General features: G+C 47.7%; 7 protein-coding genes across 7 annotated transcripts; 5 read left to right on the forward strand and 2 right to left on the reverse strand.

The window, feature by feature from the left end:
- Positions 1-83: 83 nt before the first annotated feature.
- On the reverse strand, positions 84-3,046 carry AGABI2DRAFT_194802 (hexokinase). The gene is made up of 14 exons (XM_006455081.1): positions 2,899-3,046; positions 2,811-2,846; positions 2,661-2,751; positions 2,527-2,599; positions 2,244-2,458; positions 2,172-2,188; positions 2,000-2,111; positions 1,722-1,925; positions 1,565-1,663; positions 1,331-1,479; positions 1,020-1,236; positions 671-735; positions 420-478; positions 84-300 (listed from the first exon to the last, which is right to left on the reverse strand). Exons 1-14 carry the CDS (start codon positions 3,006-3,008, stop codon positions 254-256), a joined length of 1,494 nt encoding a protein of 497 aa, XP_006455144.1. The 5' UTR covers positions 3,009-3,046; the 3' UTR covers positions 84-253.
- Positions 3,047-3,119: 73 nt separating this feature from the next.
- On the forward strand, positions 3,120-3,713 carry AGABI2DRAFT_138402 (hypothetical protein). The gene is made up of 3 exons (XM_006455082.1): positions 3,120-3,188; positions 3,239-3,604; positions 3,654-3,713. Exons 1-3 carry the CDS (start codon positions 3,162-3,164, stop codon positions 3,660-3,662), a joined length of 402 nt encoding a protein of 133 aa, XP_006455145.1. The 5' UTR covers positions 3,120-3,161; the 3' UTR covers positions 3,663-3,713.
- A 377-nt stretch (positions 3,714-4,090) lies between these two features.
- On the forward strand, positions 4,091-6,563 carry AGABI2DRAFT_209475 (hypothetical protein; the record flags this gene model as incomplete). The annotated part of the gene is made up of 10 exons (XM_006455083.1): positions 4,091-4,182; positions 4,240-4,306; positions 4,364-4,654; positions 4,710-4,939; positions 4,991-5,340; positions 5,393-5,419; positions 5,474-5,571; positions 5,620-5,828; positions 5,956-6,202; positions 6,255-6,563. Coding segments are annotated over 10 exons (1,920 nt in total), but the record flags the coding sequence as incomplete, so codon positions are not given.
- A 3,475-nt stretch (positions 6,564-10,038) lies between these two features.
- Positions 10,039-10,722, forward strand: AGABI2DRAFT_194805 (hypothetical protein). The gene is made up of 2 exons (XM_006455084.1): positions 10,039-10,485; positions 10,547-10,722. The coding sequence occupies exons 1-2, from the start codon at positions 10,050-10,052 to the stop codon at positions 10,612-10,614; spliced, it is 504 nt and encodes a 167-aa protein (XP_006455147.1). The 5' UTR covers positions 10,039-10,049; the 3' UTR covers positions 10,615-10,722.
- Positions 10,723-10,871: 149 nt separating this feature from the next.
- AGABI2DRAFT_121089 (hypothetical protein) lies at positions 10,872-11,441 on the forward strand (the record flags this gene model as incomplete). The annotated part of the gene is made up of 3 exons (XM_006455085.1): positions 10,872-10,984; positions 11,053-11,315; positions 11,374-11,441. 3 exons carry the CDS (start codon positions 10,872-10,874, stop codon positions 11,439-11,441), a joined length of 444 nt encoding a protein of 147 aa, XP_006455148.1.
- A 510-nt stretch (positions 11,442-11,951) lies between these two features.
- Positions 11,952-12,712, reverse strand: AGABI2DRAFT_180332 (hypothetical protein; the record flags this gene model as incomplete). The annotated part of the gene is made up of 2 exons (XM_006455086.1): positions 11,952-12,207; positions 12,265-12,712. The coding sequence occupies 2 exons, from the start codon at positions 12,710-12,712 to the stop codon at positions 11,957-11,959; spliced, it is 699 nt and encodes a 232-aa protein (XP_006455149.1). The 3' UTR covers positions 11,952-11,956.
- A 291-nt stretch (positions 12,713-13,003) lies between these two features.
- On the forward strand, positions 13,004-16,080 carry AGABI2DRAFT_187590 (hypothetical protein; the record flags this gene model as incomplete). The annotated part of the gene is made up of 7 exons (XM_006455087.1): positions 13,004-13,171; positions 13,230-13,377; positions 13,438-13,464; positions 13,527-13,647; positions 13,699-13,802; positions 13,865-15,362; positions 15,441-16,080. The coding sequence occupies 7 exons, from the start codon at positions 13,004-13,006 to the stop codon at positions 16,051-16,053; spliced, it is 2,679 nt and encodes an 892-aa protein (XP_006455150.1). The 3' UTR covers positions 16,054-16,080.
- Positions 16,081-16,199: the final 119 nt, after the last annotated feature.

A 16,199-nucleotide genomic window follows, 5' to 3' on the forward strand; every position in this document is an offset into this window, starting at 1 on the left:
ATTCAATGATGGAATCAGCCACCCTCGCTCGGGGCCAGTTATCTTTCATTCATTCATCTCAGATAGCACACATCTTCATTCTTTCAAACCAAACCAATTCACGGATCTATACAAAAAGGCTAATGATACAGTTTCTTTATTTGTAGGAGGAAAGCGGGAACACGGTTTACGCAGAACACGGGTCTACAAGACGCTTCTCTTGAGGGGTAAAACTAAAATACTTCTCTTGGATTGCACGCATCGACTCGTGCTCTTAAAGATCGGGATAGATCCCAGCATCTTTCCTAACTTTGGTCATGGCTATATAAAATCGTCACCACAGATTAAAAAGAAAGAAAGAAAGAAAGAAGAGAGAGAAATAGCGTTGATCATCAGCATATATTCCACAAATTTGGAAAAAGAAAAGACACGTTTCTTACCTGCGATGATAGCGCTACCCACTCCACTTCCATCTTCTGCACGGCACGTTAAGATGTTCCTAAACGCAAGAAGTTAATTTCAATAAGTCAACATATCACTACGACCAGCAGAAAGACTATTGATTCCGAAAAGCTTTAAGCCTCCCGACTGGATGTAAGGTCCGAGAAACCCAACAGAAGAAAAGAATAGGCAGGCGCGCGGTTTGGCTCTGGAGTATCAAAATGATAAAGGGAAAGAATGTAGCACGTACCGTCCTTTATCACCGAAAATATCCACAAGACCTTCATGCACTCTATCCGGGAATCCAGGATATTTCTACGTCAACAAAATCAAGTCAGTATTGATGATCAAGATGAGAAGCCAATAAGAATGCAATGAAATCATATGCTGTGAAAGCATACTCCCACCAGGCTAGTGAAAAGGGGATACGTGAGAGACCTATATGGCATGCGCCTCGAAGAGCGGCGCTCCTTGAGACCGTTATCTCCCAAATTAGTACAAACATGTCGGTCCGATGGAAACATCAAATGAGATCCGATGTTCCCGTGTTCAGGGAATATACCCAGAGGGAGAGAAACAAATAAAGAGAGAACACGTACGTTATACAAACTGCCATCAGCGCCAACCAAGCATCCTTCATCCAAGTATCCCATCTTGCTAACGATGGCAGCAATACCACAAGCGCTCAAGCGCGCAGCACGTTTACCAATGAGTTTTGCCAGCGCACGGAAGAATTGGCGTTCCGCAAGGGTAGTCTCGACAGCGAAGAAATGTGAGAAGATGCCAATGATCATAAGCAATTCGTCCGTTGGGTCACTTAATAACCAATAATTTGGTTAGTCTCAGAAAAATATCACCGAGGACAAGAACCGTGGTCCAGCCGGAAATGCTCATAAAAACAGTGCCGCACCTTTCCATCAATGACAAGAAGGCAGTGTCGAAACAATACGCAACCTCCAGTTTGTATGTGTTCTGACCGAGGAACAGAACACCATCGTCTATGAGTTCACATATGACCAATCTGAGAATCTCGCCCAAATAACGGCCAGAGATAAGTTTCTGATCCACGTTGCGAGGAGAGGAGGAAAGAAGAAAGAGGTGTCCTGTGAGTGTTTGATCGGTGATCGAATTGGCTGCTGCTTACTTCAAAAGCCTGTTCCCCGGGTTTGTTAGAAGATTCGTCTACGATCGTATCATATTTGGTCCTTGGTAGATGCTCATGCTCGAACGAGTCAAAAGCGCCCTGATTGCCATACATGGCGGGTTACTGAATGCGGTCTAGAAGTATGTCTATATCTCACCCATTCACAGTTAATTGCCATCTCCGAAGATGGGTCTATTCCTAGTTTTGAAATCTTGGGAATGTTTTCGACACGCTCCATATATGCTGCATTGCACCCCGTCCCAAAGATGACAGCGATTTTGGTTTTTGGGTTCACGTAATGTGATGCGAGCAGCGTTCCAGTTGTGTCATTGATGAGGGCAGTGAGCGTCACTGGGAGTTGCTACATACAGTAACACGCATACACGGAGCATGATTATTCTTAGAACCTTCGGCGCTGGATAAAACGGAACATACGTATTTTTCTAGAGACTTGCGAAACATCGCGGCGACATCGTTACCTTCCGTATTTGGGGCACCGAAACCTTTGGTCCAGCGGATAAGAACACCATGATCGATCTTTGCTTGCCTGAGGGGGGAAGGTTAGACGGGCACTATTGTTGCTCTGCTGCAATGGTGTGAAACTCACGAGCAGGGGTATGAAAACTAAAAATAGCGTCAGTACTTCTAACCCAAGGTAGAAATGGCGAGCATAACTGACGGTAAAGCCAAGGGGGAGTTTTGCAGGTGCTTTGACCTCGTTTTCTCCGCTGAAGTTGCTTTCGATGAACGTCTTGAGACACTCGGCGCAGAAGTCAAACAGTTTTTGCCCGTCGTCCTGCTTTTGCTCCTCCGTCAAACGGTATTTAGATTGGGTAAGTTCGAATTGTCCATTCCCCTGGACAGTCACAAGGCAAACACGAAGGTTGGTGCCCCCTGCATCACATGATGTAGTTAAATCGGAGGCATATTTCTGGTGATATTTTGACCAAATGATAACATACCGAGATCTAACGCGAGAAAGTCACCTTGTTCCTTGCTTGTTGGCCATCCAAAGACATATGTCGGGATCATTGGCTGAAGTTCAGAGGATCATGTTATCATTGAACAAAGGAATGGAAATACAATCTAGACGCACAACGACCTGATCATTTTTCTCAAGACCGGTTTCGAGCGCTTCTTTGAAAGCTTCGACGATCATCCGCATTCTTTGAGGGGTCAACGTGAATCTATCCATTGCATTGGCATGACTACTCTGTCATCTGATAAGGAATCAGATAAAACGCACAGGCTCTCGAGACGACGGAGGTGATCTGCCATTGTCCTGGGCGATATCAGTCGAATCTACCTGGCCACCGAGGAGTGGCTGAACGCACTTTTTTGTTGCGTGGGGCAGACCCTCCTCATCGTGGGTCCTTGTGTGGTAGGCCAAAGTCTGGCCGGAGGGCAAAGTGAGCGTTCCGGAGCCCCTGCGTGAAGCAACCATGATTTCTGGATGGTGGTGGCGAGTAACTGCGAACTTAGTGCAGCCTCGTTCCTTGATCGCCTGTTCTCCATTTGGAAACATGTCCCCTGTGGGAATTTTCTCTCGTCTCCTCTCGTGCCAAATTTCTCGTTCACCCATCCCTCGTCGTTGCTCATGATTGGCCTCAAAACAACACTGAATGTGCGTTACTATTGTTCTATCAATGGCTTTGCTCTTATGGAGACTATTAGGTCATAGACAACTCTGGTGCACTTCTCGTGGAATGTGTCAACATCCTCAAGAACAAAGTTAACAACGGCTGCGGTTCCGTAGGCGACGAAATTGTCTGTGTCGTGAAGAACGCTCGTCCCATATCAGCGGCTTCGCAGGCGTCAGTGAACGCCGTCAAAGTGCGTCGCGGGGATGTTCGACGCGCCGTCATTGTTCGAACACGGAAGCCAGTGAAGCGACCGGATGGCCGAATCATTCGCTTCGATGACAACGCTGCAGTGCTATTGAACAACAAACGCGAGATGCTAGGGACACGTGTCGGCGGACTTGTCAGTGCAGATCTGCGGATGAAGGGATGGGGAAAAGTGGTTAGTTTGGCACCCAAGGTATGGCGTTCTCGTTGTCGAAAGGGCACTGTCGTTGACGGCAATACAGGTTCTTTGACTGTACTGTAGACAACGCGCATAATATATTTCCAGACATTTTCCTAAAATTGCCATTCTCGCAATATTGTCCAAGTGGAGATGAGACTCATGATGAGTGGGTGTCAGTGGTCCATGGACCAGGTCCCAACCCTGTGCTTAGTCAGCCGGAGTCTTGTCTTCCCCTCACAGCCTCGCCGATTTGACTCAATACCAACTTGGAACAAGTGCAGACGCCTCATGGCGGGCACGTTATGATCTCTCACTAAAGGCGCACCAACTGCCCCACGGAATTCATACGGCTGTTATCACATAGTCACATAGACGACCGTGCGTCAAGCGCTTGCTCCCGTGATATTTAAGCCCAGGGCTTGATGATATCCGTTCCTGCCACCTCGCCAAGTCTCTCCCTATCTAATAATCCAACCATTCAACCTCAATCCTAGTTCAATGAAAGAATCTACCCGAAGGCCACCGGGTACACATGCAGTTCGTGGCCCAGGCTCCTACACGCCCAAGGCATGCTCTGTGTGTCGTCATAAGTATGTATTTTAAGCTGTTTTCTTCATCTTGTCCTTAGTCTTCCCTTCCTTTCCTAGGAAGATCAAATGTGACGGCGGCAAGCCAATCTGTGAAAGCTGCGTCAGCGGTGGTCGTGCAGATGAGGTTCGTCCATCACTGATCGCCATACCTATTAATGCTCACATGCGCATCTTGTCGTAGTGCGTATATGGGAAAGGAGCTGGTCGCCGTCCCCGAAGTGAAGGTCACTATCAAACTCTATGTTCACGAATATCCCTTCTCTTCAAGTATGCCCATCATCTCGAGTCTCTCCTCGACCAGTGTCAGCGCGAACACGCGGGCTCTTTGGCATGCGGATATCGACAACATCGACCCGAGTGTTGGGAAGACCCGGAATCCCCAGACGTGTCGGTTGTCGAGGTCGTGGAGGAAGAGGATAGCGAGAATAGCGAGGTTGCAAATGAATTGTGCCTTCCCACTCAAAATCTCAGGGTTAGCCCGTCATATGAAAAAAGTTCCTTTTCCCTAACTAAGCTACTCCCAACAGCTTGCCGAGGAAGGAGGCCTTCTGCTACATGGTGCTACGGCGCCTTTTCGATACATTTCCGAGTCGATGCGACCTCCTATGGCCCCGGGACTATGGGCATTATCAGGAGCCCCCAATGAATCTTATACCCTTCTTGTTGACGGTTCTGATGAGGCATGCTTCGATCCAAATTTTGATTGGTCAAGACATCTCCCTCCTGAAGTTCATATGGATAGGAGGGGACATGACAAGTACGTCTTGTAACTCGCTTGCGTCTGAAGTTAAGCTTAGCGTTGGCCTAGGATCCTTGATCTCGTTTTCAAATTTTACACATCCTGGTGCTTACGTATAGTGCCGCCGCTCTTCCTTCGAGACATGTATCGTGCTTTGAAAATCCCCAGGAACCAAACCCCTCCTCGACTGTCCCATTATTCACCCATGTTACACAACGCGGTTCTGGCTCTTGGTACAGGGTTCTCTGACGACCCAACTATCAGGGATTTAAAGACGCGTCTGTATTTTCTCGAGAAAGCGAAGAGTTATATAGAGAATGAGTGTTCCCGGCCACATATATCTGTCGTCAACGCGTTGAGCCTCATCGCGAGCTTCCACTCAAGTCAGGGTGACCAGACTCTCGGATTCATATACTTCGGTAAATATCTATTCTTAGCTATGACCGCCCATAGAGCTGAACATGTTTGTAGGTATGAGCTCACGTGTAGGTCAGGCATGTAAGTCACCATTTTGTTTTCTGTCCACGAATATTTGCTCATCCATGTCCGCAGTAGGATTGAGAGTAGACTGTGGGTCATGGGTCGGAACAGTCATCTCGGAAGAGGATCAAATGGATCGGAACTGGACGTATTGGACGACTTATTGTCAGGTAAAACTCTCAATATGATTTTCGTACGCTCGCTCAAATATCTCAAAGGACGTATACTGGTCATTCTATGTTGGCAGAGAATTTTGCATACCCACCACGTCCAAGAACGTCCCTATTCCGTTCGCCGACGCTGATTTTGATAAATTGGACTGGTATCATGCTCCGTCTGGCATCCCACCTCAACCTGGTTACATGTCCAAGACTTTCTCATCCACATGTCAGTTGTCGATGATCATTAAGAATATTATGGACGTTGTGTGAGCTATTTTGTCCAGCTTTTTGGAACCCTGTGCAGTGCTCACCTCCGGAGTTGATAGGAACATCCTTGATGGCCCCGGAAATAGGCAATTGATGCTTGACCCTAAGATCAGTGACATCGAGTAGGTGCTCATCTACTGTCCTACAAAGACGTATTTCTCAGTCATCTGTCCCTAGTCTCGCATTACACCGGTGGCATGACAATCTCCCGGAAGAACTGAAGAATACAGCCAGGATGCGTAGCAATCCTACGCCACACCTTGTTCAACTTCACCTGACGTTCCATTGGTCCTTCATTCTCCTCCACCGGCCCTTCTATCGTCGTCGTTCAAAATCTGTTATCAACCAGGACAGCGTTATTGACCACGCAAAGGTTCGACTAGTTCTATTCTTGAAACTTTTAGATGTTTGACGGGAAAACATAGATTTGTAAACGTTCTGCCGATGCTACCATGGAACTCCTCACTATTTGGCGTGATTACTTCACGCTGCGATATGTGCCAGTAACCCTAATACAAACAATTTTCGGCGCTGGAACCATCTACCTTTCATCGGCTCTACAATCTGTTGAGGGTGTACGCGTTGCCAACAAGGAACTTAGTCATGCGATGACAAAAACACTCGAGTGTATTCAGTACCTGAAGGAGGCGGGAGAATCATGGCCTTGTGCGACGAAGATCGCGAGTATCTTACGGGACTGGCAGCATCAGACTAAACCCAAGATTCGAGAACGGACGGCGTTTTCACCTTTCGCTTCGGGGATTTTACCACCGAAGCGACCTGCGATGTTGGTACAGGATCGTTGTCATAAGTCGGTGAACGAGGGGAGTGAAGCTGCGAAGAGAAAGCATAAAACCTTGGCTTCAGGTGAAGGTTCGAGGAAACGTCATAAATCTCAGGCTAGCGTTGATGAATCGATCTCACGAACTGCGAGTGGGAGCTCTCAGACGACTTCGGCTCCTTCGATATCTATTTCGCCCTCGACTGATTCTGGGATTGGTTATTCCACTGACGCTCCTGTTGCCAATCAGCCGTTGCGGTTACCCACGCCTCCCCATATAACACTTTCTACCCAGAGCCCTCAACTTCAGTCGTCATTCCAGTTTGAGGCGTCTTCTCCGCTGCCGCAGTCTTCGCCTTACCTTGGGAATGCCCCTGTGTCTCCCAATCCAGCGCAACTTCTCCAACCACCACCACCTTCAATTTCTTCGCAATCCTCGTCGCCACATCCAGCGTTTGTTTCTTCGCCACAACCTCACCCTTGGAATACTTTACCTGAGGATGTGTTACATTCACCCGATTCTCATCGACAACGTCTTGTCTCACCTCCGATGCGACCTTCGGCTCCCAATCCCCTATCAATACAGACATCTGCTCCATCATCTCAGCAGCAAACATCTTCTCCATCAGCATCTCAACAACAACCTCCGACTATTGATATTCACATGCATAAAGATAGCAAGAGTAACGAATTGGATTTGAATGCGCTCGATGCCAAACTAGCATCTCAATCGTCGCCCTCATCGTCTTCATCGACTATAAGACAAGTTCCTCGTACTCCACATCCTATCGTTGCTGTTTCACCCAACACCCAACTTTCAGGACCGAATCATCAGTTATGGCCTCCTGGATCTATATTCGCACGTCATCCCCTTCCTTCGAACAATACCGAGAATCCTGTACTTCTTAACGGTCGTGATGGTGGTGATCCATCGAGCAATACAGCGAATGGTAATGGCGGGATTGAAGACGGACGAGGTCTGGAAGCGCAGATGCCTTTGAGTCCGACGAGTTATCAATGGGCTATGCCTAATGGACAGTCCTTTTGGCAGATGCCATTCTTTCCCATTACTTATGATCCTGACTTTGATGATGAATCGGCTGCTCCTGAACATCAAAATTTCCAATCATTGCAGTTTCGACCAACGCAACAACAGCAACAACAGGCAATTCAGGAGGCGGACCCTCAGATGACGACGTTGAATGAGTTGGGATTCGAGTTTGTCAATAGGCAAGTTTCGAGTCAAGATGTTGATTTCAATATTATCAACGGCGGTGATGGTGATGGCGGAAATACCACCAGAGATGGACGGGACGTGGATGTGGATATGAATTGGGAAGGACGAGAAGACTGGGAGGACATTGGTGGAGAAGCTGTGACGGAGGAGGAATTTATGAGTTGGTTTGGGGTCCCTAATTGAGGAGCCGCAAGATGTGTGTGTGTGTGGAATGGTGAACCGAATGTGTGTTGAGATGTTGGGTCCACCGGGTGACGTTTTTCGAATTCCTTGCATCTCTTTACTCTTGCCTGTGGGGGGCACGACAAATCTCGGCTTTCTCTCTCTTTTCCTCTTTTTCTCCCTCCTATTACCCCTTCTTTCTCTTTATTTATTCTGCTGTTGTCTCGTCTCTTCCCTTTTTTCTTTCTCTGATTCGGGCCTTTTCCCCCTCTTCCTCAGGTTACCTCCTCCTCTGCCCCGCTGTCTCTCTGATGCGATGCTTGTTTTGGACGAACTACGCTCTTTCGTCCTCGCTTCGCCTTGCCGTTTTCTTCCTTTTCAGTGTGTGTTCCCAATTTATTTATCAATGCTGATTTTGTTGGCCGGCGGGCTTCCCGGCTTCCCGAGGGTTAGTCCCGCAGGCTTTCAACAGTTTTATCAGCGAATTATGCCCATTCCTCCGAATTTCATTTATTCTCGCTCGCTCGGTCGAATGTACGATAGCGCTGGAGTCTCGTCGTTTTTCTTTCTTTCTTTTTAAGCTGGACTTATTGCTTGCCTTTCTCTTTTCTTCGTTCCTTGAACCCAGCCCCACCCCCTCCCCCCAGCGCGTACTGAGAAAGAGAGCCGAAAGGCGTCTTCCGTTATATTGTCCCTCCACACGTCGCGGAACATCGAGGCACAGCAGTATCCAATTGCTCGCCGTTTCTACGACAACGTCTCTCGTTCCTCGTCACAGTTGGTCATCATCCGATTACCGAAACTCGAACATCGCACGTCTCTTGCGCATACACGAATGTAAATATAATTCACCTCAACTTTCAGCTTCAATCTTCCAGAACAACTTGGTTTATATACCTTCTTATCATGCGGAACCTCTGGAGCTAAACATTCCAGACGATCTGGCTTGATTCGATATCGTTTAATGTCTCCTTTCGAATCTGGAAAAACGCCGTATTTTCTGTTTTCTGTTTTTGAATCTATTTCGGGGTTTATTTATCCTATTTTCTTCTCTTCCTTTGTGTAGATTGTTCTTGGATAGAGTTAAGAAGTTTCGTGACTCGATTTAATTTTTGGGTGTTATTAGTGTTTTTACTTCCGCAACTTTTCGTTGGTTATTAGTTTTGTTGTCTATGTGTAAATATTCTATGTTTTTTCTAATACTATGATACAATAAAACAAGAGTTAATGTGTAATATGGATGATGAGTATGCCTACATCGTCTCAACTATCGTGTCACGAAAAGTACCGCCTCCTTCCTCGCCACGGTGGCAGGGAAGAAGAAAGAATCGGAGACGCCACCTGATAAGTGACTATAAACCTCAACTTCAAGGCCGCGCTCACTGACTTCCTTCTCACTACCATTTCGTGTTCATCCTAGCAACAGATTTCCTCAGAGTATCATTTTATTATCCGAATCCCGTGGTACCCTTTTTAATCCCTTCCAGGCGAATTCATATACCGAGATCACACCACCTTGACTATTTTCAGGTATTTCACAAATGGTACAAGTCCAGCAAGTTTTTAATGGTGAAAAAGTGGATTCGACTAATCACCACTGCCTCACCGCAAAGCGACCTCAGAAACCTTGTTTCGATGTAAGCGATTCCATGGACCATCTCTTCTCGGCGATCTAGAGTGACCCACCACAATGCTGGTTGTCTCCACAGGTTACCCTGACAGTTCCGAAACCTGTAATCTCTGAGTAATGAGGAAGATGGAGGATTCCATAGATACTTCCCTCATGACGAATGCCTTCCTTCATGACCCATGATTATGCGAAAGAGACTTGTTGGTAAAGTTCTGAACACCGCAGAAACGATTATTAATAGCGCTGTAGCTGCGCCATTATATATACCCCAGTGAGTGCCTATTCATAGCTACGATCGATTGATTGTTCGCAAAGCAGAACGTGTTCTTGTATAGGCACATGGGTTTCCTTTTTAGTCTGTTCAGCAGCTCACTGGCACATGACGCAAAAACCTTCATACTGTCACTGCCATGGCCGACACTGTTATCGACCTCAACCCGGAGTCCGACGGCAAGAAGGGCACGCTTCGCCAGAAATCATGCATTATTGGTGGCCTTTTCATTGAGAATAACGAGGGCCGTCGCTGGTTCAAGGACACTTTTGGGCATGAGCTGGCGTCCAATCACTCTGAGGACGTCAGTATCCTGATGGCTCTCATGAAAGATCTTGAACCACATGGAATCGATGCACGTGGCGTTTCTTTCGTTGCGCCGTGGCCAGACTTCCACACCAAAGATGTTAGCCTCGAGTGTTCGACTTTCGACTTCCTCGTGATCACCTATGTTGAACGCGGACCCTTTTTGTATGATGGACCCAACGGCTGTGAATTCGTACTCGATGAACAACGGAAGCCGCTTCCAGGCGTGAAAGAGGCGCATGTCAAGGAGCAACTGAAGAAAGAGTTTGGTATGTGCTTTGCTTGGGTTCTTTCTCCAGTGACGGCTTGCTCACGTCGATTCTTCTTCAGGAATCGAAACAACTGGCTATAAGAGCCTTTACTCAAATCTATACTATGAGTGGTTAAACCGTGACTGACTGATTTGCGTTAACTCTGTCGCGTACTAGACTACTAGTGCTAATGACTGTGCTCCATAATTTCTGTTTAATCACTATAGTTTCCTAAAATGTGCCTTCTATTGTTCATTATGTTGCAAATAGGATACAGACGCCTCCACATACCAGGTAACTTTCGAAAGAACTGTACCGAAGGCATTCTGGTAGTTGAATCGCGACTCATTTCATAGTGTGGAATCCACCTGCAACATCACACCCCCGCTGTCACAGTTACAGCCATGTCTAACACCATCATCGACCTCAATCCCGTCCCCGATGACAAGAAGGGTACTCTTCGCCAGCGATCATGCATAATTGGTGGGCTCCTCATTGAAAATGATGAGGGCCGTCGGTGGTTTAAGGACACTTTTGGCCATGAACTTGCGTCTGATCACACTGAGGACATAAGTGTCATGGTAGCGTCATGGTAGCTCTCTGGAGAAAGCTTGATCCGGACGGAATGGATACACCTACTGTCTGCCTCGTTTCCCAGTGCCACGGGTGTCACTCGAATGGTCATAATGTTCAGTGTTTCGTTTTCGACTTCCTCGTTATCACTTATATCGAACCCGGGCCTTTTTGGCATGATGGAGTAAACGACTGTGACTTCGTTCTCGATGAACGGCTGAAACCTTGTCCGGGCGTGAAAGAGACAGAAATCAAGCAGCAACTGAAGGAGTTCGGTGTGTGCCTTGGTCTCTTTTCCCTAGGATCCGCTTGCTTACATTCATTCGCTTTCAGGGATTGAAACTCCTGGCTACAAGAGCCTTTACTCCAATTTGTTCTATCCGTGGCTAGCTCGCGACTGACTGATTTGTGCTGGTTCGGTTGCATGGTTTTCCTATCATGCACCTTCAATCTGCTACGTTGCAAATAGGATACCGGTCTTTCCTTGATTGTGGGGCATGATGTGCGTTAAACGTGTATTCCGTATACCAAATATGTTTCGAAAGAACTATAAGAGCCTTTACTACTCAGACTTGTACTAGTATTCATGGCTAGCTCGTGGCTGATCGATTTGAATTCGGTGCTGGCTCTGTAGGATGCCGACTGACCTCATTCAATGTGTTTTTTTTAAATCCCTCTATAGCTATCGCGTAATATAACCACCGAATACAGGGTGAACTGTTCCAAAAACAAACGCTTCGGGAATTAAATTGAGTCCGGATTAGGCAATCTTTCGGTGCATCATTTTCTGACCGCAGCTGGCCATGAATTAATTCAAACTCCGCTGTGATAAATTCGCATAATGTCATTACAAAAGCGTCGTTAAAATGAGGCACGTTGAGTAGCCCCTACAAGTATGTACACAATCATGGCACAGTCAATTCAAACGAAGATTGGCGTAGTTGTATTCATCATAATCATCTGGCATGATGGAAAGCGGGTGAAAGGGTATACGGGACTCATGAGCCCTAAGAACGATGCCCCACGACAACCGGATATGGAGAGCGGCACAAAGCCAAATGACGCCGGCGACGGAGAAGCCCATGTCGGCTATGTATTCGGGCGGAACGCCCCACCCAATGAGATCAAGGAAGTGATCAATGCATTCATCAACCTCTTGGCTGTTGCCTGCGAACAAGAAGTTATAAATTCACAGAGTATATATATAAGACGAGGCACACGCACAGACAGCACCGCTACGAGCGGTGAGAGGTGGGTAGGCATAGAGGACCTCTGGACGGATAACTGTTCTGTCAGGGACAAACCGTGAGAAGGCTTGGTAGGCACCAGTCAGCGTGGGTGAGTCAGCCAAATGCGGGGTTGACCCAGATTTAGAATACCCACCACAGGTGCGGATTTGATGCGACGCTGTCCCGACATCGTGTTGGGCGGGCCCCATGCCATAGGGATGATGTCTCGGCCATTGTCGTTGTTCATAACGTTCAAACCCATGATCACCTTCGATATCCTCGACGCGAGGGGCGTCACCGGTGTGGATATCCTCTCGTGCACGGGGGTGGTGAGTCCCGTCGAACATGCCTACAGGCATGTCCTGCACGAATGAAAGGGCATGTGGTTGAGAAATTGGCTGAGGGGAGGAGGAAGTTTGTATTTGTGTGTGGAGAGGGGGCATTTTGGGGTACTTTGCCGGTCTCGCGCGCGGTATATAATATCACTGCGCCACATTTACCTTTGTTGGAAATCCTCCAATAGCCCGACTCCTTGTCTCTGTCTAGTTCCACAACCAATTTTTTTTGCACCCCTCAGACCACCACAAAACCTCTCATATTACCTGTCCCAACACCGTGGTCCAGTTCATTTGGAGAACGAATTTCCTCGATTTTTGGCGATTATTCTTTACCTTGAACCACCATCATCTCACCTATAAAACTCACTTTCACACCCTGTCTCCTCATCTCGTCCGATGCGTTTTCGAACACTCGAGATTAGATGGCACGACTCCAAACCAATTTCGACTTGTGACTTTCAGCCTTCGCCCTTCAAACGCGCGAGACCGACTGTAGGGAATGAAGACAGGTTTGCCGGTCATTCTTATAGGTTGGCCACCGGTGGGGAGGATAACCATGTTCGCGTATGTATCACCTTTCACCCTTTTCGCTGTCTATTGCAAATTCATTGAACGGCTGCAGGTATGGATGGTTTATCCCAACATCAGACCTACCTCGCTTGTCAAGGATGACCCGAACCCCGCCGCTCCACGTCCTCCACGGATAGAATACCTATCAACCCTCAGTCGTCATTCCGCTGCAGTCAATGTCGTCAGATTCTCGCCCAATGGTAACGTCTTTCATGCCTGCGTTGTGGATGCGGTGCATTGATGCAGATCTAACTAAATAGGAGAGTTCATTGCCTCCGCTGGTGATGGTACGTGCCACCGCCCACAATGCACCTTCTCAGGACGCGTTTTTCTCAATCTTTTTGTATAGATGGTATGGTCATCATCTGGGCCCAGTCCGCCAATCCTGTAACTGGTGCTTATGGGAGTGATATTCCTCCTGATGAAGCACAAATGGAGAAGGAGTTTTGGAAACCTCGGACTACCTTTCGGTACATCGTCTCACTGTCTCTTATTCCACAACAGTGCTCAAAACATTCTAGTTGTACCACAATGCAGGTTTATGACCTCGCATGGAGCCCTACTGGTGAATATATCATAGCCGGGAGCACGGATAACACTGCCCGAATCTTTGCCTCAGTCGATGGTATGTACATGCGACACTCTTATTACATATAAAGGCGGTCTAATTTGACTATCATCAAACAGGGAAGTGCGTCTGTGAGATTGCAGAACATTCTCATTTCGTGCAAGGAGTCGCATGGGACCCTTTGAATGAGTACATAGCAACACAAAGCAGTGATCGATCCATGCACGTCTATCGTATTTCCACGAAGAACGGGGCTTTTGAGGCTCATGCTGTTGGACGTAATACGCGGATGCCGACCCGGCATACACGCACACCAAGTGCTCATGGTAGTGCCACTACGCCTTTACTCCGTCCCAAAATGTTCCGTAGCGAATCGTGTACAAGCGATGCCGAATCAGCCGTCGATAAAGACGAGCTCCCTGCACCACTTACCCCAGCAACGTCCGTTGGGGGTACACCCTCCTTGACCATGTTTCCACCGCCTCCCGTACTTGATAAAGGTCAAGGCTCAACGTCCTCAAGGCGCTCTTCATTCAGTGCCAGTTCAAATGCACCGGGATCTCCTCATTCTTCTTTCCGATATGGACGTTCACCATCGCCAATGCCACCCTTGCCTGCCATCAGAAGCCTGCCACCCTCATCTGCCTGGGCAAATGTCAAACTATATGGAGATGAGAGCTTTACTAACTTCTTTCGGAGATTGACGTTCAGTCCTGATGGTGGCTTGCTCCTTACTCCAGCTGGGCAATTCGAGGATCCGATTATCATCCCTTCCAGCTTATCTAATAAGGGTGCATCTACCTCATCGGGTACAACAAAAGATGAGGGAGGAACACCGACGCGAGGAAGGAAAGGAAAACCTAGTGTTGGCGCAGACGCTTCATCCTCAGCTGGCTCCACCACTGGGAATGGATCGACATCATCATCTTCTGTGTATATATATTCCAGGGCCAATTTTGCAAGGCCGCCGATTGCGCAGTTACCTGGTCATAGGAAAGCCAGTGTCGCTGTTAGGTTTTCTCCCATCTTGTATGAACTCAGGCCGAACGTAGACCCTGGGGCTAATAACGATCAGGAGCCGCCCGAGACCAAGACGGCTGCGTTGGAAAAGGGCATGGAAGGGGCCTTGGATGTCGATGTGACTGGACCGGCAGTTATCGCTACTCCAGCAATGGAGTCATCTGCTTCTTCTTCGTCTGCGACTACTCCTCATATATCATTATTGAGTCCTCAACGCGCCCCCCCGCAAGGACATTCTCAAAGTTCTTCCTCGATCGCTGCTCCTGCACCCAGACTTTCGCTTTCTACTTCTCAATTGGAGGGTAATAATGCGACCTTGCATTCTCCTGGATTGTCACCGATGGATGTGCGGCCGCCTACACCTGCCGCTTCTAAACCTTCAACACCGCGCATACATGCTATAAATTCTCAAATGATGACGCCTCAAGCACCGAGCCCGGCTGTTCCTACAAGTACAGGCTCTATATTTGCTTTGCCTTATCGAATGCTTTATGCGGTGGTCACAATGGATGCTGTTGCGATTTATGACACGCAACAAGCCGGCCCCGTATGCCTCCTGACCAAATTGCATTATGATGAATTTACCGATATGACATGGTATGTCAGCCCTTGGTTCAAAATTTCCCAACTTATTCTGATGATACCCTATCTTTCTTTACCCGTGCGCCTTGATAGGTCGTCAGATGGTCAAACCCTTTTACTCTCATCGCGAGATGGTTATTGTACCATTGTGATATTTGATGAGATTATCCCGGCATCACATACGCAACAGCATGTGTTGCAACTTCAATCGATCGCGCATCAGAATTCCGTTCCGCTCGTTTCGTCAAATTCTGCTGCGAGTACCCCGGCGACGTCGACTATCGGACTACCGCATCTGCATACTCATTCACTTACGCCTTCGTCTCATGCCAAAAAACGTAGTGAACCTCCCTTGACACCTGCTGCTAGTGCGGATGGGGAAAGTTCTATCGCAGGGTCATTCAACTCAAACTTCAGTCACAATAGTGGTTCTTCCGCTACTACTGCCACCGGGAGCACGACCGCTGCCGGAAGTACCGGTTCTGGAGGTAGCCTCGTGGCTTCGTCTATTTTGGCTCCGATGCCAAGTCCAAAATTGGCTGCCGTCGCTGGGAAATCTGATATCAGTGAGGGTCATAAAAGGCAAGTTTCCGGCATGGGCGGTAGCGTTGATGAGGAGACGAATATGGATTCTGGGAATACAGAACAGCCGCCGAAAAAGAAGAGACGTGTCGCTTTGACTCGTGTTGGCGATTTGGACTCATGATCTTCGTGAGAAGTAATTTCTTGACAGCTTCGATGGACCCTTTCTTTATTTCGGTAGTATGCCGTGACCGTTGGACCTCTGTTCTATTATATTATACATTCTATCTGTTTTTTATTCTATCTTTCTCTCTAGGTATTCTTTCTCTC

Source organism: Agaricus bisporus (genome assembly GCF_000300575.1).
Source record: "Agaricus bisporus var. bisporus H97 unplaced genomic scaffold AGABI2scaffold_10, whole genome shotgun sequence".
Lineage (NCBI taxonomy): Eukaryota > Fungi > Basidiomycota > Agaricomycetes > Agaricales > Agaricaceae > Agaricus > Agaricus bisporus.